The sequence below is a fragment of the Schistocerca gregaria genome, chromosome 2 (assembly GCF_023897955.1).
Source record: "Schistocerca gregaria isolate iqSchGreg1 chromosome 2, iqSchGreg1.2, whole genome shotgun sequence".
NCBI lineage: Eukaryota > Metazoa > Arthropoda > Insecta > Orthoptera > Acrididae > Schistocerca > Schistocerca gregaria.
The window spans coordinates 877,690,885-877,717,863 of NC_064921.1; the positions used below are offsets into that span (position 1 = coordinate 877,690,885).

Sequence of the window (26,979 nt, forward strand, 5' to 3'; positions counted from 1 at the left end):
CAAAGATGATTTCATTTTCAATTTCTTCACATTTTTCCTGCATCCATTTCACCTTGGCTCACCTGAGCTTCCATAAGTGGCTTACATTGCTGCATTCCAGTCTTTTCTGAATAATTTTGTACCTTCTTCTTTTGTCAATTAACTGAAGCATTTCTTCTGTTACTCAAGGCTTCTTCACAGTTACCTTCCTTGTGTTTAGACTTGTCTGTCCAACTTCTGTGATTAAATTTTTATCATTATATTACTTTGCACACATCTCATCATTCTTCAGTATATACTCCTTCTTTAAATCTCTCTCTCTCTCTCTCTCTTCTACACACAGACCAGTCAATAGGCATTGTTGTTTCCAGTATGTCGACACCAATGATGCATGTTGCTTGGATTCTGAGGCCATCCTCATTTCTTACAAGCAGCTGGTGGAAGGCATGGAGATTGCTAGCCTCGCTTGTGGGGTGGAAGCAGATCTCACAGTCTGCAGCATTGTTCCCAGAGTTTATCAAGGTCTTTGGTTTGGAGCTGAGTGGAGAGTCTCAACCAAAGGCTTCATTAACTTGGTGGCAGTCTTAGCTGCAGATTTCTGGACTTGCATTATTGGGTGGAGAATTGTAGGGCTCCCTAGACAGGCAAGAGTACACTACACAAAGGAAACAGCTACTCAGGTAACAAAGAACTTGTGCGGTGCACATGGTGTTTTAGGCTAGGCAATAGTTTGAGGTCTCCTGATGAATAGGTCATGTAAAAAGTACGAACACTTTGAATGTCAAAATTTTAACAGTAAATGGCCAAATCATTGTAACAAAGACCCTGAAGTTACTGCCCTCCAGGAAAGCTGTCACACTCAAATTATAATTGGAATTGAGATCTGAATGAAACCCAAAAGACAAAGCTCCATAACATTGAATAAGGCATGGAATGTATAAAAAGACAGGTTAGATGCCATTGGAGGGAATGTGTGTTCACTGTAGTTGACAAAATTGTTATTTCTATTAAGGTCGAAACTGATTTTGACTGTGAAATTATCTGGATGAGAGTATACAGCCTCACTGAACTCAAGTTAATCATCAGCCACCCGATTCTGCCATAACATTTGTAAAATCATTCAAAGGAAGTCAAACCTCTGTAGTGCAGAAGTACTCTGTTCATGCAACATTAGTTGGTAGTGACTTTAATCTACTGAGTATTGACTGTGATGTCTACAGATTCATTGGAGGGGTAAGGACAGACATTTTTGTGGGTTAATTGAAGGCATTGGTGCAATGAACAGATTGGTCACATTTACATACTTTCAAGTAAACATGCAAAACTGTCCAGAAATTGGAAAACTTTGTTAATCAGTCTCACCTTTTCCCAGGATTTATTAAGGCCACCAACTCACTGTAATAGCTTACTACATAACTAAACAAAGATTTATTTGATATTTATTGAATTTTCAAAATTTGGACATAAAACAAAAAAGTAACTAAAGAAACAACAACTATTAGCACCTTGCAGGTTATTGAATATGATGAGAAGTCTAAGAATTAAAAAGGAAGGATACCCTGCTAAAACTCATAGGTGAGGAAGATTAATAAAAAGTTCGTTGTGCTTCTCCTTCTCATGAACTGTATGTAGCATCCATAAAGTTCTGTCACAGACCACCTTATTACAAAATTTTATCCCTGAGGCTGGCACATAACTTTTAGGAAGCTTCAAGACATCTTTGTATTTCTCATGAAGTTTGTTCTCAGGACAAGTCAGTGTCATTGAGGCTTTCTGAATGACTGAATCATGACAGGAACATAAACTTATCATATAGAAGACACATTTAGTTGCAGACAGGCATAATTAAAAGACATTTACATAAAGCTTTTGACAAAGCCTTCATCCACAAAAGAGAAACACACACCATTTGTACACAAAAGCAAGCACACTTTAGGCACAACTGAATGCCAACTCTGGCAGCTTGGGCCGTAATGCAACTGAGGTTAATTATAGTTACTACCAAACTCGAAACCAGAGTTACTTTATGGTAAATGCATCTAACATAATTATATTCCTCTTTAATGGAAAACTAGATGTAACACAATAAGTTTGTTGGAATATCTGCTACAATAACTAAATCACAAATGCCAATTTATTAAACACTAAGATTCTGCATAGGACAATCATAGCTTCTGAACTGCACATTTATTTGCATTTCTATGCAATGAAATTCAGGGGTGACCTAATCTTTAGCAGTAACTGTGAACCACAAACGCTGACTTGCTACGAAATAAGTTAATATACAAAATTCTTCCAATCCATCTGAGGCATGAATCAGCAAACCAGTGTTTAGTAGTATTAGTTGAAAACAGTCTTGATTGTAAATTTTAGTTTTTTTTATTTATCAACTAGGTGTTTCACCTTATGTGTACTATTTCTAGATAAAGAGCTAGTACTCAAAAGCTGGTGTGTCTGCTGAGTGGTCATCCTTACTTTACTTTACATTTTGTTGTGTGCACAAATTCCCATTATTGTGCATACCATACAGAAACTCATTTTTTTTTCCTTGCTCAATATGCAAATGGAATGAGACAGAAAATAACTAGTGTTAGTACGAGTATATATGGAGCTTTAAATGATTACTGGAATTTCACTCATCCAGTTAATCATATTCAATAGATACTATCACAAGACAAATCTACAGGAGTGAAGAATGTGTTTAGGTATATATTAACAGACGCAATCATTTGTAAGAAACTGCATTAATAACTAACTAATGGATAAATGTTGTGATTACACAAGATACATTTAATACAGTAAAATACAGCTTAGAATCTGCATCTCTATGTCCCACTAAGTGATCCTCTTGGTTCTCAAAGTGCAAGGTAAATCTACGAAATTGGGTGGTGAATCTACAAAATGTGAAAGGTGAATCTAAAAATGGTAAGTGCTACCTGACAGAGACTACGTCGTTTGATTCTGTGAAGAACCATCTGCTGATGAGTAGAAAAATGGAAAAAAAACAGCATAGAGGAGGATCTACTGATAACAAATGATTACATTATTAATGGCACAAAATTGTAAATGGATATTGTACAATAGGTTATTAATGGCACAAAACTGTAAATGGATATTGTACAATACAGACAGAGAAAATGAAATAAATAATTTCTTTATTATTTTAAATGGTCTTCAGGGATGTTATTACACCAAACACCCAAAACAAATATTTAAAATTTTTGAATAGCTTGTTCAAAAGTTCATGTCATCTAGGCAGTTTCCCTACATAAACATGAGATGTCTACTGTAATTAGGTCACAATACTCTTAGTACTGCGTAACACTATCAGAAACTAATTATGCATACTGTATGTACTTCTGTCACCAAAAACTGTAATACTGTTGGATCACAACACAAATGTAGATATATGTTGTGTGTTTTAGTTTACATTTTGAATTATAAGGGTGTAAAGTAATGATCGTAATTACCTTTTCTCTATTTTCATTTACACCAAGTCCTTGTAGTATATGCAACTTCTCTTTTTGAGAAATACGTGGATGTTGGCTAGGAGAATCATAAATCAGAAAAATCCAGGGTATAAACCAGATAACTGCAGTTACTCCAAACAAGTAGAAAGCCATTGGCCAATCACTGGCTCCAACCAATAGGCCAGAAATGGCCATGGCAATCAGGGTTCCAAAACTGGGAGCTGCAGACATGAGAAAATAACATACTTCATACTTTCAGTGAGGAAACATTTTTACTCTACTCTGAGATGACAAAAGTCATGGGATAGCTATATACACACATATACAGATGTACACAAGGTATAAAAAGGAAGCATATTGGCAGAGCTATTATTTGTACTTACGTGATCCATGTGAAAATGTTTCTGATGCAATTATGGCTGTACAATGGGAATTAACAGACTTTGAGCGTGGACTGGTAGTTTGAGCTAGGTGCATGGGACATTTTATTTCTGATATCATTATGGAATCCAATATTCCAAGATCCACAATGTATGCCGAGAATACAAAATTTTATGCATTATCTCTCACCATGGACAATGCAGCAGCCGATGGCCTTCACTTACAGACTGAGAGCTCAGCATTTGTGTGCAGTTGTTAGTGCTAACAGACAAGCAGCACTGTGGGCCTCAATCGCAGAAATCAATGTGGGATTGCGACAAATATATTTGTTAGGACAGTGTGGTGAAATCCGACATTAATGGGCTATGGAAGCAGACAACTGATGTGAGTGCCCTCATCACTTGTAGCACTTCTCCTGAGCTCATAACCATAACAGCTGAACCCTGTTGGAAAACCATGACCTAGGCAGATGAGTCCTTATTTCAGCTGGTAAGAGCTAATGGTAGGATCAGGTGTGGCCAGACCCCATGAAGCCATGGACCAAGTTGTCAACAAGGCACTGTGCAAAATGGTAGTGGTTTCTTAAAAGTGTGGGCTGTGTTTACATAAAATGGACTAGATCCTCTAATCCAACTGAACTGACCACTGGCTGGGAATGGTTATGTGTGGGTACTTGGAGAACATTTGCAGCCATTCATGGATGCCATGGTCCCAAACAACATTGGAATTTTTATGGGTGGCAGTGCAACACATCACTAGGACACATTTGTTCATGATTGGTTACAAGAAATTTCTGAATGATATGAGCAAATGATTTGACCACCGAGATCACCTGACACATATCCAGTCAATATTTATGGGAAATAACTGAGAGGTCAGTTCATCCTCTTCATCCTTTGCCGGCAATACTTTCTCAATTATGGATGCCTATAGAGGCACTAAAGCTCTATATTTATGCAGGGGCTTCCAACAACTTGTTGAGTCCATGTCACACCTAGTTGATGCACTGCAGCAGGCAGAGGTTATGCAACACAATATTAGTGGTATCCCCTGATTTTTGTCACCTCAGCATATACTTAAATCTATAACATAATAACAAGAACACAGAGAAAAGCAGTCAACTACTACCTTTTGATTCTATGACATACAGGTGAATCATTACCACTCAGATATGTGATAGGATTGCACAGTTACATTGTCGAAGCAAAGTGGATGATAAAATGTTAACAGCATACTTGTAAGACATTTTGATTGATAAGATATTATTCCATGCAACATACTTCATCAAAAGACATGCAACATACTTCATCAAAAGACAATACTGTCACGCAGAACAATGCATGATGCAACTAAAATTATCTAGAACTCGTGAAAAACGTCATGAGTGATTGTGTAATTCAAAGATACTGGGTGGACAGGACATACAACAGTCAGAAAACTGACATAGAGGACATTACAAAATCATTCTAAATGATAGCATAGCTGCCGGTATGAAGCAGTAAAATGTAAATGGATAGATGAAATATCTACTCACGAAGCAGCGGCAAGAGAACACACGCACAACAGTGTTTAACTTTTACAAGCTTTTGGAGCCAGTGGCTCCTTCTTCTGGCAGAGGAGTTGAAGGGGAAGGTAGAGGGTTGAAGGAAAAGGACTGGAAAGGTTCAGGGAAAGGGACACAGTTCAGAAAAGTTACCCCAAACCCCGGGTCAGGGGAGATTTACCAAACAGGATGAGAAGGAAAGGGTGAGTAGATTTTTTTATCTATCTATTTTGCATTATATTTTCAAAACTTGATTATTTTCGTTTTTAAGCATGACATAGTAGGTAAAACAAAGACAGAGTAGACTAAGATGAAGAGAAAATGCAATGGCTCCTTCTAAAGAAGTGGCTGCTTCACAATCTGTGCCATCTATATCCTTACATACATCAGTTTCACTGAATCATGTAGATGGTAACTCTTCTTGCAACACATTCTTTGATTCTGTTAACACTCATAGCCTGTATCTCCATTAGCACATGTCCCACATCCTCCTCCATCCTTCTCACCATGCTCCCTGATTCACTCATCCTGTACTCACACCCTCCTCTCCACAGTCTCCCTCGTTCTCTTGTTCTACCTCCTCCTTTCAAACCATAGCTCCACCATGCCCAACTCTTCTGCCTGTACAAGAGTGAGTCCACCAGTGCAATATTATTATTCCATATGCTTACTGTATCTCCTTCCCAGCCATCAGATACCCTTCCCCAAACCTCTTTCTCCCCTCATCAGCTGCACCCACCAAACCCCTAAACCCAGTCATAGTGCAGTACCAGCTATGTTGTCCAGCTGGGACAATATACGCATGCAGGTACATGTGTATTCTTTTAGTTCTGGAGGAGGTTTCATCCAAAGGCTCGACAACATTCTCAGTTTAGTTCATGTGCCAAGGCGCAGCTCAACACCCCAGTTATGCAGTGAGTTGTTGCCTTTACCCCTTGTTGTTGTTGTTGTTGTGGTCTTCTGTCCTGAGACTGGTTTGATGCAGCTCTCCGTGCTACTCTATCCTGTGCAAGCTTCTTCATCTCCCAGTACCTACTGCAACCTACATCCTTCTGAATCTGCTTAGTGTATTCATCTCTTGGTCTCCCTCTACAATTTTTACCCTCCACGCTGCACTCCAAACCTAAATTGGTGATCCCTTGATGCCTCAGAACATGTCCTACCAACCGATCCCTTCTTCTGGTCAAGTTGTGCCACAAACTTCTCTTCTCCCCAATCCCATTCAATACTTCCTCATTAGTTATGTGATCTACCCATCTAATCTTCAGCATTCTTCTGTAGCACCACATTTCGAAAGCTTCTATTCTCTTCTTGTCCAAACTATTTATCGTCCATGTTTCACTTCCAAACATGGCTACACTCCAGACAAATACTTTCAGAAACGACTTCCTAACACTTAAATCTAGACTCCATGTTAACAAATTTCTCTTGTTCAGAAACGCTTTCCTTGCCTTGCCAGTCTACATTTTATATCCACTCTACTTCGATCATCATCAGTTATTTTGCTCCCCAAATAGCAAAACTCCTTCACTACTTTAAGTGTGTCATTTCCTAATCTAATTCCCTCAGCATCACCCGACTTAATTCGACTACATTCCATTACCCTCGTTTTGCTTTTGTTGATGTTCATCTTATATCCTCCTTTCAAGACACTGTCCATTCCGTTCAACTGCTCTTCCAAGTCCTTTGCTGTCTCTAACAGAATTACAATGTCATCGGCAAACCACAAAGTTTTTATTTCTTCTCCATGCATTTTAATGCCTACTCTGAACTTTTCTTTTGTTTCCTTTGCTGCTTGCGCAATATACAGATTGAATAACATTGGGGAGAGGCTACAACCCTGTCTCACTCCCTTCCCAACCACTGCTTCCCTTTCGTGCCCCTCGACTGTTATAACTGCCATCTGGTTTCTGAACAAATTGTAAATAGCCTTTCGCTCCCTGTATTTTACCCCTGCCACCTTTAGAATTTGGAAGAGAGTATTCCAGTCAACATTGTCAAAAACTTTCTCTAAGTCTACAAATGCTAGAAACATACGTTTGCCTTTCCTTAATCTTTCTTCTAAGGTAAGTCGTAAGGTCAGTATTGCCTCACGTGTTCCAACATTTCTATGGAATACAAACTGATCTTCCCCAAGGTTGGCTTCTACTAGTTTTTCCATTCGTCTGTAAAGAATCCACGTTAGTATTTGCAGCTGTGGCTTATTAAACTGACTGTTCGGTAATTTTCGCATCTGTCAACACCTGCTTTCTTTGGGATTGGAATTATTCTTGAAGTCTGAGGGTATTTCGCCTGTTTCATACATCTTGCACACCAGATGGTAGAGTTTTGTCAGGACTGGCTCTCCCAAGGCCGCCAGTAGTTCCAATGGAATGTTGTCTACTCCGGGGGCCTTGTTTCGACTCAGGTCTTTCAGTGCTCTGTCAAACTCTTCACGCAGTATCGTATCTCCCATTTCATCTTCTTTTACATCCTCTTACATTTCCATAACATTGGCCTCAAGTACATCGCCCTTGTATAGACCCTCTATATACTCCTTCCACCTTTCTGCTTTCCCCTCTTTGCTTAGAACTGGGTTTCCATCTGAGCTCTTTATGTTCATAAAAGTGGTTCTCTTACCTCCAAAGGTCTCTTTAATTTTCCCGTAGGCAGTATCTATCTTACGCCTAGTAAGATAAGCCTCTACATCCTTACATTTGTGCTCTAGCCATCCCTGCTTCGCCATTTTGCACTTCCTGTCGATGTCATTTTTGAGACGTTTATATTCCTTTTTGCCTGCTTCATTTCCTGCATTTTTATATTTTCTCCTTTCATCAATTAAAGTCAATATTTCTTCTGTTACCCAAGGATTTCTACTAGCCCTCATCTTTTTACCTACTTGATCCTCTGCTGCCTTCACTACTTCGTCCCTCAAAGCTACCCATTCTTCTTCTACTGTAGTACTTTCCCCCATTCCTGTCAATTGTTCCCTTATGCTCTCCCTGAAACTCTGTACAACCTCTGGTTCTTTTAGTTTATCCAGGTCCCATCTCCTTAAATTCCCACCTTTTTGCAATTTCTTCAGTTCTAATCTAATCAATAGATTGTGGTCAGAGTCCACATCTGCCCCTGGAAATCTCTTACAATTTAAAACCTGGTTCCTAAATCCCTGTCTTACCATTAAATAATCTATCTGATACCTTTTAGTATCTCCAGGGTTCTTCCATGTATACAACTTTCTTTCATGATTCTTAAACCAAGTGTTAGCTATGATTAAGTTGTGCTCTGTGCAAAATTCTACGAGGCGGCTTTCTCTTTCATTTCTTAGCCCCAATCCATATTCACCTACTACGTTTCCTTCTCTCCCTTTTCCTACTACCGAATTCCAGTCACCCATGACTATTAAATTTTCGTCTCCCTTCACTATCTGAATAATTTCTTTTATTTCATCATATATTTCTTCAATTTCTTCGTCGTCTGCAGAGCTAGTTGGCATATAAACTTGTACTACTGTAGTAGGTGTGGGCTTCGTATCTATCCTGGCAACAATAATGCGTTCACTACGCTGTTTGTAGTAGCTTACCAGCATTTCTATTTTCCTATTCATTATTAAACCTACTCCTGCATTATCCCTATTCGATTTTGTGTTTATAACCCTGTAGTCACCTGACCAGAAGTCTTGTTCCTCCTGCCACTAAACTTCACTAATTCCCACTATATCTAACTTTCAACCTATCTATTTCCCTTTTAAAATTTTCTAAGCTACCTGCCCGATTAAGGGATCTGACATTCCACATTCCGATCCTTAGAACACCAGTTTTTTTTCTCCTGATAACGACATCCTCTTGAGTAGTCCCCACCCGGAGATCCGAATGGGGGACTATTTTACCTCCGGAATATTTTACCCAAGAGGATGCCATCATCATTTAATCATACAGTAAAGCCGCATGCCCCCGGGAAAAATTATGGCCGTAGTTTCTCCTTGCTTTCGGCCGTTCACAGTACCAGCACAGCAAGGCCCTTTTGGTTATTATTACAAGGCCAGATCAGTCAATCATCCAGACTGTTGCCCTTGCAGCTACTGAAAAGGTTGCTGCCCCTCTTCAGGAACCACACGTTTGTCTGGCCTCTCAACAGATACCCCTTCCATTATTTAAATTCAAGCAAGGACTTCCTACAATCCTACATCTTCATCTATGTTATTTCCTAAAATCTTTGTATTGCATGTTCTTTAATTGTCCAGCTATTTATTTTATTATTTACACCACGGGATTCACACTACCTGATTTGAAAAAACTACATACATTGTTTTGGGTTAATTCACAAAAAGTTTTTAATAGGCACTTATTTGTATTATAAGTATTTAGGGCAGCCTCATTCCAGGCTCCTCCTTTGTCTGAGTCACTCGATAATTTTCATTTCATCAACACACACTGTAAGTTTCTGATCAACAATGCGTCAGAAATAATTAACATAAATAATAAATATGAAAACTCTTGCAGATTAAAACTGTGTGCTGGACTGACAATCAAACTTGGGACCCTTGCCTTTCGCAGGCAAGTGCTCTACTAACTGAGCTACCCAAGCACAACTCACGAACTGTCCTCACAGCTTTAGTTCCACCTGTACCTCATCTCCTACCTTCCAAACTTCACAGAAGCTTTCCTGCAAAACTTGCAAGACTAGCAGTCCTGGAAGAAAGAATATTGCAGAGACATGGCTCAGCCACATCCTGGAGGATGTTTCCAGAATGAAATTTTCTCCCTGCAGTGGGTTGTGTGCTGATATAAAACTTCCTGGCAGATTAAAACTGTGTGCCAGGCCAAGACCCGAACTTGGATCCCGCAATACCCTTTCTTGCAAGAGTGCTAGTCTTGCAAGAGAACTTCTGTGAAGTTCGGAGGGTGAGGACGAGGTTCTGGTGGAAGTAAAGCTGTGGAGACACGTTGTGAATCGTGCTTGGGTAGCTCAGTCGGTAGAGCACTTGCCTGACTTTGAGTCTTGGTCTGGCGTAGAGCTTTAAACTGCCAGGAAGTTTCATGTCAGCGCACACTCCACTGCTGAATGAAAACTTCATTCTGGATTAATAAATATTATTGCTGTAAGTAAAGAACCTTTCAGCACAATATGTTTGATTGTTCATAACTCATGTCTGTACTTGATTATATTTCCTCTACTTGTACATCTGATTTCTGTTCATCATGTCTTGTACAATTTTATAATGTCACATTTTGCTTAAATCCCTTACTAGAACAGCTTCCCGTAACCTCAGAATGATTTCCACAGTCAAATACCTTAAGAAGGTCTTCAATTATTTCGTAAATCTTCTGTTATCCATCTAGAGATCTCACAATATGATTAACTAAATCTGCTGTTGTCACTTTTGTTGATTCATCTTCCCTGAAACCATGTAATGTCTGCAAAAGTGGTATGAATGATAATGACATATAACTTCCTAACTCGCATTTGTTCTGCCAACTTTACAGATTTTTAATAAATTTGGATACATTTATTTATTTATCTATTGCTTATTTAGCCTGACCAGATTGGGGCCTTAAGGCTCTCTCTTACATCTGACCAGGAGCGACATATACCAGACATATTACAAAAACTTCCCAATAATAATAATGATAACAGTAATAATAATAGTAATGTTGTTGTTGTGGTGGTCTTCAGTCCTGAGACTGGTTTGATGCAACTCTCCATGCTGCTCTATCCTGTGCAAGCTTCTTCATCTCCCAGTACTTACAGCAACCTACATCCTTCTGAATCTGCTTAGTGTGTTCATATCTTGGTCTCCCTCTACGATTTTTACCCTCCACGCTGCCCTCCAGTCCTAAATCTCTATCTTACCAGTATATAATCTATCTGATACCTACTAGTATCTCCAGGATTCTTCCATGTATACAACCTTCTTTTATGACTCTTGAACCAAGTGTTAGCTATGATTAAGTTACGCTCTGCGCAAAATTCTACCAGACAGCTTCCTCTTTCATTTCTTAATCCCAATCCATATTCACCTACTATGTTTCATTCTCTCCCTTTTCCTACTCTCGAATCTCAGACACCCATGACTATTAAATTTTCATCTCCCTTCAATACCTGAACAATTTCTTTTATCTCATCATACATTTCATCAATTTCTTCATCCTCTGCAGAGCTAGTTGGCATATAAACTTGTACTACTGTAGTAGGCATGGGCTTTGTGTCTATCTTAGCCACAATAATGCGTTCACTATGCTGTTTGTAGTAGCTTACCTGCACTCCTATTTTTTTATTCATCATTAAACCTACTCCTGCATTACCTCTATTTGATTTTGTATTTATAACCCTGTATTCACCTGACCAAAAGTCTTGTTCCTCCTGCCATCGAACTTCACTAAAACAACAACAATAACAATAATAGTAAAGTGCATTCAGAATGAAATAGATTAGTTTAGCACATTTGAAGCTATGTTTAGTATTATCAGAAGCAGAATGGATAAAGGAAGAGGAGAAGACTGAAATGACGGTGACAGTCTATTTTAGGAAAGAACAAAATATAAACAGAGAACGCTGCTGACAAGGAGTAGGGAAAAGTTTTTGGGGAGGAGGACTAATGTTAATGAGTTGCACAAAGTGTAGGAGAGATGGCTATGGTGATAGAAATCTGATCATTAGCAGTCTTTTGAAGTTTGGAAGGTATTTAATTTCTCTTTTATTTTGATGAGGATTGTTGCAAAGTGAAGCTCCTGATATAAAAAATGATTTAGAAAACATTGCAGGGCTATGTGATGGTGGAGAGGGAATTTTAGTTTGTTAACAATAAGTATTTCTGCTGTGCTGTTCAGACAGTAGAGTAACAGTTGAGGACAAATAAGGGGGAGTGCAATGATTGAGAAGACAACAGAAAAAACACAGAATATGATAGTCTCTAAACTTATTGAGATGTAGCCATGATAACTGTTTGAAGGCTGGTGTGTTATGGTCGAAAAAGTGTACGTCACAAATGTATCGTACCAAAGCATTCATTGCCATAGCCAAATATTGGAAGTATTTGTGTTGCTATGAGCTTCTTTTTAAGTTCAAAAGGAAATACTTGTTTTTATATTTCTGTAGTGACTGAAAAGACACTTCTTCATTCAGTACAGTCTAAATGATGGTCTAGAATTATCCCCAAGTTCCTTGCTGAAGAAGAAAAGGTTATTTGTGAGCCATTTAGGATTAATGGTGGAAGAGATTCTCTGAACTGAGTTGTAATAAGTCAGTCTAAGATTCCTTGCATTTTAGATGGGTTGAGTGTCAAACCTATACTCTGCACCCACTACGATAGGGCAAGTAAATCAGCATTTACAAGGTGAATGGTTTGTTGGACTTGCACTTAGATATAACTGAATGTCGTTAATGTATATGTGATATTTGCTTTGACAGTAAATTGTTGACATGTCATTAACATATAATGAGAAGACTAATGTGCCCAATACTGATGCTTGTGGGACCCCTGATGCTATGTCATTCCACTGTGAACTTTTCATTCCAATCATTACACAATACTGGTGAGATGTAAGGTATGAGTGGAACCACTGTACAGCACTTGAAGAAAAATTCTGACTTGTAAGTTTAGCCAGTAGAATGTCAAAGTCAACAGCGTCAAAAGCTTTGCTGAAATCCAAAGAGAACATAATAATCACCTGCCGTTTATTCATGGCTTGTTTCAGTTAGTCAATAAGAGCAGTCATCGTGCTGCAATTTTGCCAGAAACCAGACTGGTATTCATCTAAAAGGTTACTTGATGTTAAATAACTAATAAGCTGCTCATGTATTGTAAAGCCTTGGAGAGCACTGGTAGAATGCAAATGGGCCTGTAGTTGGAAGACTATTTGACAGATTCCTTCTTCGATAATGGTTTTATGAGATCCTGTTTCCAGGAAAGACGCTGGAAGTCAGAGAATGGTTTAAAATGTCCGTTATTTTTGGCAGCAGAGAACTGATGAGATGATAGATCATTTGCACTGTTATATTATCATGCCCTGCAGCTTCTGAACAAATTTGCTCAATTGACTTGTGGATCACGTAAGAGCATAGAAGCTGCAGAAAGAATTTTTTGTCTGAAGCAACCATTGATACTTTAATGGAACTGATGGTTTGTGGCCTCATGCATTGCTCGAGTAAAGATATTGGCCTGGCAAAATACTTATTTAGATCAGCAGTAACAACTAGAGGTTTGGCTGAAGATTTGGGGTTGCTTACTCCTAGACTTCATAGGTTTTTGCACGCAACGGCCGGTCTGTGAAAGGCCTCAGTCAGTGAGAGGGCATACCTGCGTTTTGCACTCCTCACAGATTGGCTAACTCAGTTGTGTAGTAGGTGATTGTAGGTAAGATGATTATCAGAAGTTAGGTGCCATTTGCATGTCCTCTGTGCTGCACTTCCAACATTCATAATGTATTTAAGGTTGTCTGTACACCATGATGCATGTTTTCTCCTTATTCTTACTATTTCTGGAGGTCCACATTTGTTGTAACAATTACTGAGTCTCGTAGCGAAGTTGGACACTTTACATTGAAGTTATTTCTTGCCATTGTCTGTCAAGAAATACATAGGCACCAGCTGTAGGCTCAGACATACATAAGTCCTTGTAATCTCTAAAAGTCACCACCTGTGGTTTGTTCTTTGGGAATTGCAATGATTAATTCATGAATATTACATCATGAACAGACAAGCTGGGTGCAGATATCTGATTGGTGCACCTTACTCTGTTTGGAGATTTAGTTGCAAATATATTGATAAATGTATTGACTGTCTGCTGTATGGTGAGTACGCCCAAGTGGGATCAGTGTAAGGTATGAGCAGGAAAGCATAAACGTGAATTTTGATACAGAAGAGCTGCTGTTTATAAAATTTATGGTGATAATTTCAGTCAAAATTATGTGGTCATACAATGATTGATGGCTTGAGAGATTTAAAGCTATAAAGCTGTCCTCATTTTTGGATGTGAGCACAACCTTGGGGAACAAATTTGCATGTGTAAATACTGTCATAGCTTCCCCCCTCATTTGTTATATCTGTGAACTCTCACAAAATGTAACCATCAGGGCTTACAGAATCAGAAGGGATAGCCAGATTCAGCCATGTTTCAAGGTCCCGAAATATGCAGCGGAACTTGGTCAGGTGAGCTGGTAAGAACTGCAAATTTGTGCAAGCAAGCAGTAGTGTAAAGCTGTAATGCGCTGTCTCCACTACTAGCCAGCAGGTAGGGCAGACAACTGTCCCAGAGTCAGTCATAACTGAGTGTCTTGTGGAATGCATTGGGTAGGGGAGGAGGGAGGCACATGGAGCTATAAATGGCAGGTAGGACGTGGGATAAAACAGCTAGAGGAAATGGTGAGTTCTGGATGGAGTACACTTGCCCAACACAGAGCGTGTTTTCTAGAAATTGATAAAACATGTTGACAGTATGAGCAGTGTATGACAGTACGATATAATGGTAGTAAAAGAGTGATATACTGAAAATAATAATGATAGTAATAATAATAATAATAGAGGGAACAGTAAGAGCAACAGTTTATAATAAAACACGAATAAAATAATAACATGAAACAAAACAGTAAGAGATGCATGGAAACAATATATCTAAGGTTATGTCAATAATGAATTACATGATTATTTGGCAGTAAATTAACTGTCTGAATAAAAATCCTGTGAGACTATTGTAGTAATAGCAAAATAATGATTATACTGGTAATATTGAGTATGAAAACTGAACAATAATATATAACTAATACTAATAATAAACCTAAACAGACAAACAATGATAACAGGAAACTGTTTCAAAGAAAACACTTGAGAACAAAATGTTTGTTTACAAAAGATCACTCTGGGCTCACACAGCTTAGTCTTCCAAGTTCCATACTGTTGCTCCCTGTGTACTTTTTTGTTGCAGTCTGTACAATTATCGTACCATCCCTAGTCCATAAATTTTGCAACCCGAACTGAGAGATGGCACCATTCAATACTTCCCTCCTTTCACATGTAAGGTCCTCATGTATGATTACTCCTGATTTTGCTAATTTCTTCTCTGTCCCTTCTTCTACAGAAGTATTCAGCACCTGTATTAGGTTTTTGGCAGATTGTTACTGCACTCCTTTATAAGATATGTTTAATTGCTTTATTATGTTTAATTCCTCCATATTAGTTGCTGTGATGAATACAAGGCCAAAAAAAGAGTGGACTGTAGTTAGTTAAGGTGCTATTTTTAGTACTGCCAATGAAAACATTTAAAGTAGAAAATACTAATTCAAATTTTTGGAACTATGTGTTTTTTCTTCAGGAAGGGCAGCAGTACTGAATGAGAAAGTGTGGAGAAGGGAGGGTGTGATATGAGGTGGCTGTGGACACGGGGAGGCAAAGGTGAAGGAAAAGGAGGCAGAGAGAGTAGATTGTCAAAGGTAATATATTAGAGGTTATGCTGTTAAGTGGCATAGCAAAATGTAAAAAACAGTTGAAAGTGGTAGAGAAATGAAAAATGGAAGGAATAATACAGAAGGAAAAGATGGAAGCAAAGGAAACTAGGGTCTCCTGTATAGTATTCAATGCGATCATTGGAGGTGGAGTATAAGCTCTGACTGGGGAAGGAAATCAGCCATGTTGTTTCTGAGGGAACCATCTCAGCATTTGCCTTACGCAATTTTGGGAAACTATAAAAACCCCAAATCTGGATGGCCAGTTGGGGATTTTAATCACCATCCTTCCAAGCAAGTTGAGTGTCTTACCACTACATCGCCTTGCTCTGTCTGAGCCTCTGTGAAATTGAGGTCTGCATTCAGGAAGCTGACTTTTGATAAGTAACAGATCAGTTTATGTTGGTGGGAAGGTATTAAGCTTTGACGGAAGCAGAGCAATTCTTCACCACAAGTCTAGATCAAAATGTACTGTTAATAATGCTGTATCAACCCAGTAGGTGTTGTTTCTAGAGTATGATGAGGATTACCTCTTTGTTGACAGAATGTGTGCAACAATGAATGACGATTTTGGAAGACAGTCTGGTGGTCACTAGAAGACATAGTTTTCATGGGCTGAGTGCCCATGAGACATGGGATGGTAGGGCAAGGTCATATGGGTGATGATGGTGGAAAAGGATCTGAGACATTACCAGAATGGATTGGTGTCACATCAACCTACTTCTATCTCTCTCTCTCTCTCTCCCCCTCTTTCTCCCTCCGCGTGCGCGTTTGTGTGTATGTGTGTGTGTGTGTGTGTGTGTAGTGTGCACACATGTTGCTTGCACTGAAGCAGAATTTTTTATATTTTGTTTCCACTCATGAGTTTTCATTGTGATAAAATCAAGAGAGTGCAAAGTAGCTACACAACAAAAAAATAGTAATTTTCCTGTAACTCTTCAGGCTTTCCCAGCGAGATCTTGACATATGGAGTAATTGGGTCTACTGTACACCTCAGGAGCACTGTCAGGCGGGCGTGGACCACGAATGGAGCGCCCGACACAAGACGGGCCTCAGACAGCTGCCACAACTGCAGACGGTGGGTGAGGCGGGTGTGGATGTCCGTCGGAGCACCAGGGAAGTGCCAACACCTCAGGAGCAGCGCCAAGCGAGCGTGGACCACAAACAGAACGCCAAACGCGGGTCCAGCCCCAGACAGAGCCATGACCACAGATGGTGGCTGAGCCAGGCACAGATGTCTGTGGGAGCACCAGGGAAGGGCCAAAGCCTCAGGAGCAGCACCAAGCGGGCGCGGACCGCGAACGGAACGCCTGACACAGGACGGGCCTCAGAGAGCTGTCACAGATGGAGACCAAGTCGGGTGCAGACGTCCGAGGGAGCACCGGGGAAGAGAGAACACATTACAAGCACGGCCAGGTGGGCGCGGATGGCAAAGAGAGCACCCAGTGCCCTCTGGGCATAAATACTGGACAAGATCTTCCAATACGGCAGTCTCAGGTAGCACCTGAAGGAGGCAACGAGTTACGTGGCCAAAATATTGTGCCAGAGCGACACAAACATCCGGCAGTAGACCCGATTATTCCACATGTCAGTAATTTTCCTGATGGTCATGTTGTTTTCAGCATAGATGTGAAACACAATTTCGACTTGATAGGAAGTCACCTTGAGCTACCATTGCAGTCAGTGATACAAAGGGCATTTTCTGAGTAGCTGAAATATGCAGCAGTAGTGTCCATTTATAAAAGTGTAGTAAGCTCTACTTACAAACTAATCCCATTTCTTCTTATACTTCTTTACCTACTTTCCTGACAATAATGTGAGGGCGACCTCTCACCTTGCCTTTTGTGGAGGTTTCTCTGTAGAGGGAGTCTACAAAGGAGAAAGCTAACAAAACTCACGTCACATCCTAGAGTATTGCTTTAACTATGTGAAACTCATACTTAATAGGACAAACGCAGGAATACTGAATGTAAAAAAAGAACAGCACAAGTTGTCAAAAGTTTATTCCATCATCTTTCAAATGTGCGTCCAGAATAATATTTCTTCTTCTGATATTTTAGTTGATCACCTTACAGCCATCTCCAAGATGAGCCCCTGGCACAATTTAAATCACTTGACACAATACTGTGGAGTAAATGCATGTGCATCAGAGATTCAGAGATAACATGGGTGTCACAGATCTGTTTAACTCATCAGAGAGTATCACAGAAAGGTTGAAAAACGTGAAGAGGTAGAAGCAGTAAAACAGATGCCAGCTAACCTGTGAAAGCCTGCTTATATTGTTTATTTGTCCCAGAGTCATTTTAGTACACTGTTTGCACATGTGGTATAGGACAGTGGTAAGCCTAGTTAATTTACAATACAGTAACTATTTTGACTGCATAGTTGACATAATCAAAATGTATAATAATGTAGGTTGGTGTACTACATTGCTTCTGCATGTGATAATACCAGTTATTAAGTGAGATGACATGAAAAGCACAATGTAAACTATTTTATGAATTGACAATTAGTAAAATTTGGTAAATGAGATTTACTTATTACGATGTTCCATAAACTCAGACAAAGAATAGAAGCAGTGGTCAAGCAAGATCTGTTTTAACTTTATTTTATATGCATTTAATGTTTGGTATGCAATTTAGGTAAGAAGACAAATGGTTTTATAACATAACTCCAATATGATACACTCCTCTTTTGCATAAGTTTGTATTTACTGTGTTCATTTGTAGGTTCATCTTCTGCCTAGTTTCATCTATGTATATATCGTAGTTGTGTTTGAAGAAATTTTCCTTTTTTAAGATGCTGTCTTTTGTGAAAATTAGTATTTTGTATATATAACAAGCAAGGCAGTGACAATATTTTGAGAGTTTAAAAAAAAAAGTCTACAGGAATCCTTGCATTTAGCTTTTTTTATCACTCTGACACTCTTTTTCTGTATTTTAATTGTTTTTATAGAATTTGTGGAATTCTCTCAAAAAATTATTCCATACATAAGTAGCAACTGTATACTACCAATGATACATTATCAGCACAGATGAGCAGCTTGTATTCTGAGTGAGGGTCCTAACAGCATATGCTAGTGAATTCAGTCTCTTATTTAAACTGTTTATTTTTTTTGGTGCACCTACCATTTCAGATCTGACTGAACATGAATGCCTAGAAATTTTGTATGACTGACCTTTAATACATTTTTTCCTTCAATAGTGAAAACAGTGTTTGCAGGATGGAGGTTATGTGTGATGTGGAAGTTAATTGCCACAGTTTTTTCAGAATTTATGATGAGCCTATTGGTGCTTAACCAGCGTGTTAAGGTATGCATAACTGATATTGCAGCCCCCTGCAGATTTTCCTCATTCTGTGATTTAATCAGAATATTAGTGTCATCTGCAAAGAGTACAGTGGTTCCAGCATGTATTTTATTAGCTAAGCCATTTATATACAGCAGAAATAGCTCAGGTCCAGGACCAACCCTTGTAGGACTCCATATTTGATTTTCTCTTCATCACTGTAAAAACTAGAAATTTTTTGTGTTTCACTATCTTTGTGTTTTATTTTTGTAATCTTCTGATAATTACTGAGGTATGACTGGAGCCACCTTTCAGACTGACCTCTAATTCCATAATTACCTAATTCATGCAAGAGAATGCCATGATCAGCAACACTGAAGGCTTTACTTCGATCCAGAAATATGCCAGGTACATGCTGCTCATCATCCAATGCTTTTAATACTTCAGTTAAGAAGGCAGAATTTGCTGTCTGAGTTGACTTTCCAGCTCTGAACCCATGTTTGGAGTCACTTATCAGCATCCCTATATTTAAGAAAACTGTTAATCTTCTAAGGAACATTTTTTTCCATAATTTTGCTGAAGCCTGACTATGCTGAATCTGGCTTATAATTAGCAATATCACTTTTTGCACCATTCTTATGCAAATGTTACTTTTGCATTTTTAGAGTATTGGGAAACATACCAGTCTAAAAAGCTGTATTTACTGTCTGTTAATGGTACCACAATAAATGTCATGCTAGCTTTGATAATTCATTCACTTCCATGTCCAGTCAGCATTCCCAAAAAAATAGTAGCTGTGATAGCTTTGTCATTTCCTACATAAACATCTTGTATTTTGCATGGGTTGTCCAGGAGGGGGCATACAAGTAGGTGGCTTGGATATTCTTCAGCCCCACAGTCGCAAGAGGTGTCTGTGCTTGCCGGAAGGAATCCCCAGTTCTTCAGGTTGGTCTTGCATCAGGGAACGCACACTCTTATGAGGTTGAGGGACCTCCATACAGGGTATTGTAGATTTGCGAGAGGAGCTAGTTCTTCTGGTCGATAATAGCATCTGGTATCTCATCAACACCCACTGAGTATTTATTAGGTAATTATTTTAGGATTCTTGACAGCTCCTCAGGTGTCGCTGAATACAAGAAAATGTGTTTGGGTGAATTTTTTGGCCTGAGTAAGTGGCTAACTGTTTGTAGAGGTGTAAAGTTTAACAAAACAGTATTAAGTGAAGAATTTTGGAATATACTAGAGCCCCTTTTGTGTCACTCTCACAGGGACCACAAAGACAACATTACACTAATTACAGCAAGCACAGGTGAATTTAAGCAGTTATTCTTCCCATACTTTGTATGCAAATGGAATGGGAAGAAAACCTGAACAGAATTTTCTTAGTTTTCATGTTATGTCAATTGAGATAAAATTCTTGAGCTTTTGACAGCATTCATCACCATCATCCTCAGATTTTGGAGATGGTTAGGGAGCTGAAAGCAGCCCAAAATGATACTGCATTTAGTCTTGATGTATTGTCACTATTTATGAGAGTGCATTACACTGGATCTTTTGGCTAAAGGTTTTCTACCCACTACAATATTATCAGATTGTTTTGCCATAGCCTAACAATAGCATATTTCCTGTACCACAGCGAATATTATGAAATGACAGGTGATGTACCCTCCTTTTTTTTGCCAAAAGTGGCAAATTTGTTCACAGAACATTTTGAAGAAGAAACACTCAGGTCTGCACTATTTCAACCATTTTGCTTTGTCTGATACATTGATGACACTTTCTTAATATTGACTCACAGTGAATTGGCACCGCAACAGTTCAAAGATCAAATGAATGATGTACATCACTACATCAAGTTTGCATCGAAGTTGGAGAGGGATGACAATCTAGTTTTCTTGGAGTGGTAATTGAGTGCAAGGTAGATGGTTAGCTTGGTCGCGTGATCTGCAGGAAGGCACCCCACATCAATAGATATCTGAATGCTAATAGTTTTCATCATGTTGTGGCAAACAAAGTGGTCACAAACACCTTAATACATAGAGATGTGGCAATTTGCTATGATGACCATCTTCAGTCCAAACTAAATCATTTACAATAGTTAAACAAAAACAACAGTTACACCACAAATGATGTTCCAGACACTTTCAGGTGCAACTGATGTAGGACACTTCATGACTCAGCTAAATAGGCCATGTCAGCAGCATTTCTTCCTTATTGTGGTGCAATGACTAACAATATAAGAAGTGTTGTCCAGAGGTATGTATTGTGAGACTGGTATTCTAGCCTGATCCAAAAAAGATTCAGGAAAAATTACGCTTCTATTAATGATTATGCTTGTCTTAAGAATGCCAGGTGTGTATGTTATTCTGTACTACATAGGACAAACCACCTAACAGTCGCCAAGCTCTGTGCTGAGTGCAGGCACACTATGAAACAAAGAGAACTGCATTAGTCAGCCAAGGCTGGATACTGTCTATTGCAGGCCAGTTCAGTAAGTGACTAGGTGAGCACAAGTGTATATATTAACTTGCCATCTTTGCAGTGAGTGTTCACAGTACAGTGTGTCTGTTAAGACATTACGTAGTGCAGGGAAAGTGCAGGCTGTGTACTGTCTTCAGAGGACTGACAATATGGCAAGTTCACACAATATGGTAAGTAGCTCTTTTAAAGTCGATGAAAAGCAGCATTCTGTTCAAATTAGGAACCTCAAGGTGTATTCCAGTATCAATTTATAAAATGTCATTGTAGGATCCCTAGCTACAGTTAGAACTTACAAACCTGCAATGTGATAGGCAGCTGCGTGAAAAGGTTCATAATAAAATAAGTTTTGTAGACTTGTATAAAATTTTTATATCTATAAATAAAGATGATGTGACTTACCAAACAAAAGCGCTGGCAGGTCGATAGACACACAAACAAACACAAACATACACACAAAATTCAAGCTTTCGCAACCAACAGTTGCTTCATACTTTCCCTCTATTATTTGATATATATTTCCCACGTGGAATGTTTCCCTTTATTATTTCCATATGTATAAAATTTTTCTTTAACATAAATTTCCACAGCTTAACAAGGTCACAGCTTTGATTAAATCAATGTTTGGGCCCACATATTTTTGCAAGTAATTTTCTTCTGCAATAAAGAGAATGGAACCTATCTATGGAAGCTCATGACAGATTTCCGTTTAAAATCTAATCTTCAAATCAGCTGTGCTCAGAAAGTAATACCAGACAATGATGCTTTAGTGACAAGCAAAAGTAGAATTTGTCAACATGAAGTGTTTCTATATTTAGCGTATGAACAAAATAGTTGCAAAATGTAAGTTGATGTCTATTTAAACTTAATTCAAAAACAACATTTATCATAAGGCTGCACCAATCATAATGAGTATCATGTTTCGTACTTAGCTGCTCCGTATTCTTCACCACAGAGATTAAAAGAAATGTAAGTTTCATTTCATTGTCATTTTTCAACAATGCAAGAGTTTCAGGAACTAAATTTGGTACAAAAGGCATTAACTAGCCACAATGAAGCAATACATCTCAGCAAAACTATTAGCAGCCATAGAATAGACTTGTTGACAATAGTTGCTTGTGCTGAGCTACCATGTTCTGATTCCTCTCACCCTCCCCTCCTCTTCCCCTTCCCCCTTCCATTACTCACTGTGAGCTTGTAGGTTGTTTACTGCTGACACATGAGTGTGAGCCAGCTAGCAAATGCAGACTGGTGAACAGGCCTGGCCTTGAGAATGACCATAGAGTACAATTTGAGTAAAAACGGATCTAGGCTATGGTGACTAAATACTACAATTCTGACACAAAAGAAACAACCAAGAGTGGATTATGGCATAATAATTTCAACAGAGTATATGGCCACATACTTAATAAGGTATGGAGGCTGCTTTGGAAACCAAACAGAAACATAAGAAATGCTTGACAGTTACAGATTAACAAAATTCTGTAAGAGCTAGAAAACTAGTGGTATTTTATGTAACCTTACCAAGGTCTTTAATATATCATGAAATCAAAACATTAAAATATTGTGATGTCAGCTGTACACTATATGTTTGCAAGGGGAAACACAGAGAGTAGCATTAACATATTGTCACACATTAAGGGTATCGACAACTTCTGTTGAACTCCTCAAGCCACTGTACATGTGGTGGAGAACAGAAAGTGCACAAGAATCATTCTCTTCCTTTTATATTCTAATCACTGACTGCCCACTGGACAAATAGTTGTTGCGATCTCTCTGTGTAACCATGAAATGCTCTTATTTTATCATTTTGGTCACTAAGCTTGTTGTGTGACAAATAGAACAGGGTTCTTGGCTTACTTACTATACTGAAATGAAGACTTTCCACAGTACACTTTTTTAAAATGTTTCCTGAGCAAGGTTATTGAGCATTCCCATGATGTTCTCTTACATAGTGGGCAATGCTATGATAAATCACACAATTGTCCAATCACTCTTCTCTTTCTTGCTGTTAATGTAACCCGTTGAGCCTAGATTGACAAATAATACTCGAAATTGAGAGAAAGATGGTTTTGTGAGTGAGTGTGTTACTTCGTTTTTTTTTTCTTTTTTTTTTTTCATGCATCATAACTGCAACCACTCACTATGATGTGAAGGAATTAGTTTTACGATTATATTACACTTTCTCTGTAAAAAAAATATGGCAACATGCAGACAATTTATGCAGTTATCTTAAGCTATATTTTTCTTTCTTTCCTTTAAACACAGTGATTTCCATTCCTGGTCACAAAAACTGCAACAACTTGAACATGGCATGCAACATTCATCCAACTGGCATGAAGTGTACTATATGCTTGGATATACAAATGATAAGCATTTCAGTGCAATCACACAAACAGGCAGGAGTAATGTCCTCCACATTCTGTACATAAGGAAAGGTTATACAGTGATGATATTTAAATATTGTTTGTTAAAACACTGTGTTGTGCTTTTTGTAAGAAACAGAAATGACTACCAGCTCATGTTTGGCAGTGGTACGATAGTGGTCTGTCGAGGTTGTAGTTTATTATTTTGCAATATCTCTGCACATGTTGGCTGGTATCTCGGAAGTTCATGTGAATAAGGAACTGAAGGGTTCAAGAGTGCCGTATTGAGTACCACGCAGGGTCTCAAGAGTACCACATGATTAGCAGCTGAGAGGAAAGACCTACTGTATGCTCAGCTGTTCAGGATTCCACAGCCATAACATGAAACTGTTGCACCAAGACAAATATCCACAAGGGGCAGTCTAACACTGCCTGAAACACCATGGAATATCAGCACAGAGATTACTGTTGTGGCTTCCCTTGATGCAGCAACAGAGGGAATTGTGCTAGCAATGATACACCAGCAACAACAACATAGGGTACAAGAGTGGTATTATGTCAACCTCTCAGACAGTTCTGTGAACAGCATCATAATGGATGTATCCATGTAGATAGGCTCTGTGGAGAATGGATGTTGCCAGTTTGCATTTGTCACTGTCATAAAGACCCAGCACCTGGTGTGATGGTATGGGGTGCCACTGGGTACACAAAATGATCATCTCTGGTTTGTGTAACTAGTAATTTGGACAGCAGGCTTTATTTTTGTTATCTTTGAGGTCTCCGTGATACTAACTTTCTATAAGACAACCCAAGACTGTCTATTGTCAGTGACATCCTGACCTACCTCAATATAGAGGATGATTGGCTGACGACCTGGCCACATGTTCTACAGATCTCTCAACCAATGAAATCATGTGGCCATTGGCTGTCGAGGGACTGGCATGCACTTTTTGACATCCACTACAACTCAGCCATAAAGTTGAAGCACCTTGTGATCACATATTTCTATCTGTCATCAGAGCTCAGTTCGAGTTGATGCCCAGCCAGGCAGCTCTTGTTGCTACCACAGATGGCTGTTCTGTATACTACATTTTGCACCCTGTATGCCCCCCCCCCCCCCTCCCCCACAGATCAACAATTATTTTATAATGATACCATCAAATGGGACTCCTTTACTCAACCAGGGTTACTTTACACACCTCCCACTAAGTTCTATTGAGCACTGCATGTCACTGGTTTGTAAAGTTCTGAGTAAAATGGCTGCCTTGATAAGACACAGTGAACTTCACTAGTAGTCTTAAAATTGTAATTGTGTTGTTCATACATCATCCTGCTGAATGATAAATGTTAATTAATGGGCTGTAAATATTTTACATTGCCAAGAAACTTTCACTGTCATGTCATAGTTATGTTCTAGCTGTTATTCTTGTTTGTATGGAATGTATTCCATAAGGGGTCAAGAGGTGGGAACTGTAGGTGAAGTTCTTATTTTGTTGAGGCATGTTACTAGCAAGCCGAAAACTACTGAACTCATGCTTGGGGAGGGGGGGGGGGGGGGGGGGTAATTTTACAAAGGCTGTTAGATTCAAACGAAAGTCAACTAGCACTACTGCGTGTGCAGTGTATTTGAGAGTTGTAAACAGCAAAATGGCCTAAGCTTCTTTTCTAAGGTCATTTCCATATATGCAGACACTTATGCTAGTGTACTTGTTGTTGCAGGTTCAGATTCAAACCCCAACACTGCCAAGAACAGATGTTAGGAAACCTGGTTGTCACAGGCATGCAGACTACATACAGCATGATATTGACTATGTAGTAGAAGCTGTACAGAAGGGACTGGCTTTGTGGCAGATGAATGCAAGTTCCACATGCCTATGAAAACCATTGTAAACAAAGTGAAGGAACTTCAAGGGCAAAACCCTGGAAGGCCAACAGTGTTTACTCAAGATTAAGAATTACAGTTAGTGCAACTGAAATGACTCACCGTATTCCATTTGTTCTTGTAACAAGCACCAACAAGTCAATAAAGCTATTAAAAGTGTCACACAACTTGAGATTTCTGTTTTGTTTGCATTTAAAATGTCCAGACACAGATAAAGTTACCCATTATGAGGCAATACTGTCGAATATCTTGCTAAGTACACTGTGTGATAAAAAGTATCCGGGCACTCCCAGAAACATACATTTTTCATATTAGGTGCATAGTGCTGCCACCTACTGCCAGGTACTACGTACCAGTGACCTCAGTAGTCCAGTAGTCATTAGACATCATGAGAGAGCAGAACGGGGTGCTCCGCAGAACTCACGGACTTCGAGTGTGGTCAAGTGATTGGGTGTCACTTGTGTCATACATCTGTATGCGAGATTTCCACACTCCTAAAAATCCCTAGGTCCACTGTTTCCGATATGATAGTGAAGTGGAAATGTGAAGGGACATGTACAGCACAAAAGCATACAGGTCGACCTCGTCTGTTGACTCACAGAGACTGCCGACAGTTGAAGAGGGTCAGAATGTGTAATACGAGGGGCGTTTGAAAATTCCATGCCAAAATAAAAACTACTTATGTGTTTGGGGTAAACCTTTTTTATTTTTTGACATAGTCTCCTTTTAGACTTATACATTTTGTCCAATGCTGTTCTAAGTTGTTGATGCCTTCTGAATAATAGGTATTGTCCAAGTCTGCAAAATAGCTATTAGTTGCTGCAATCACCTCCTCGTTTGAATAAAATCTTTGTCCCACCAGCCATTTCTTCAAATTGTAGAAGAAATAGTAGTCTGAAGGAACCAAGTCTGGAGAATAGGGAATGTGAAACAAGTTGGAATCCTATTTCCATTAATTTTGCGACCACAACTGCTGAGGTGTGTGCTGGTGCATTGTAGTGATGGAAAAGGATTTTTTTGCGGTCCAATTGCCAGCATTTTTCTTGCAGCTTGGTTTTCAAACTGTCGAATAACGATGAATAATATGCATCTGTAATAGTTTTACCCTTTTCCAGATATTTGATGAGGATTATCCCTTCCAAATCCCAAAAGACAGTTGCCATAACCTTTCCGGC

The 26,979-nt window shown here is 39.0% G+C and overlaps 1 protein-coding gene across 1 annotated transcript in view; it reads right to left on the reverse strand.

The window, feature by feature from the left end:
• The window catches only part of LOC126335282 (sialin-like), a 267,278-nt gene that overhangs the window by 110,072 nt on the left and 130,227 nt on the right, over positions 1–26,979 (reverse strand). The window contains exon 5 of the mRNA XM_049998367.1: positions 3,450–3,670. Within this exon, the coding sequence (XP_049854324.1) occupies positions 3,450–3,670 (221 nt within the window). The remainder of the gene's footprint in view (positions 1–3,449; positions 3,671–26,979) is intronic.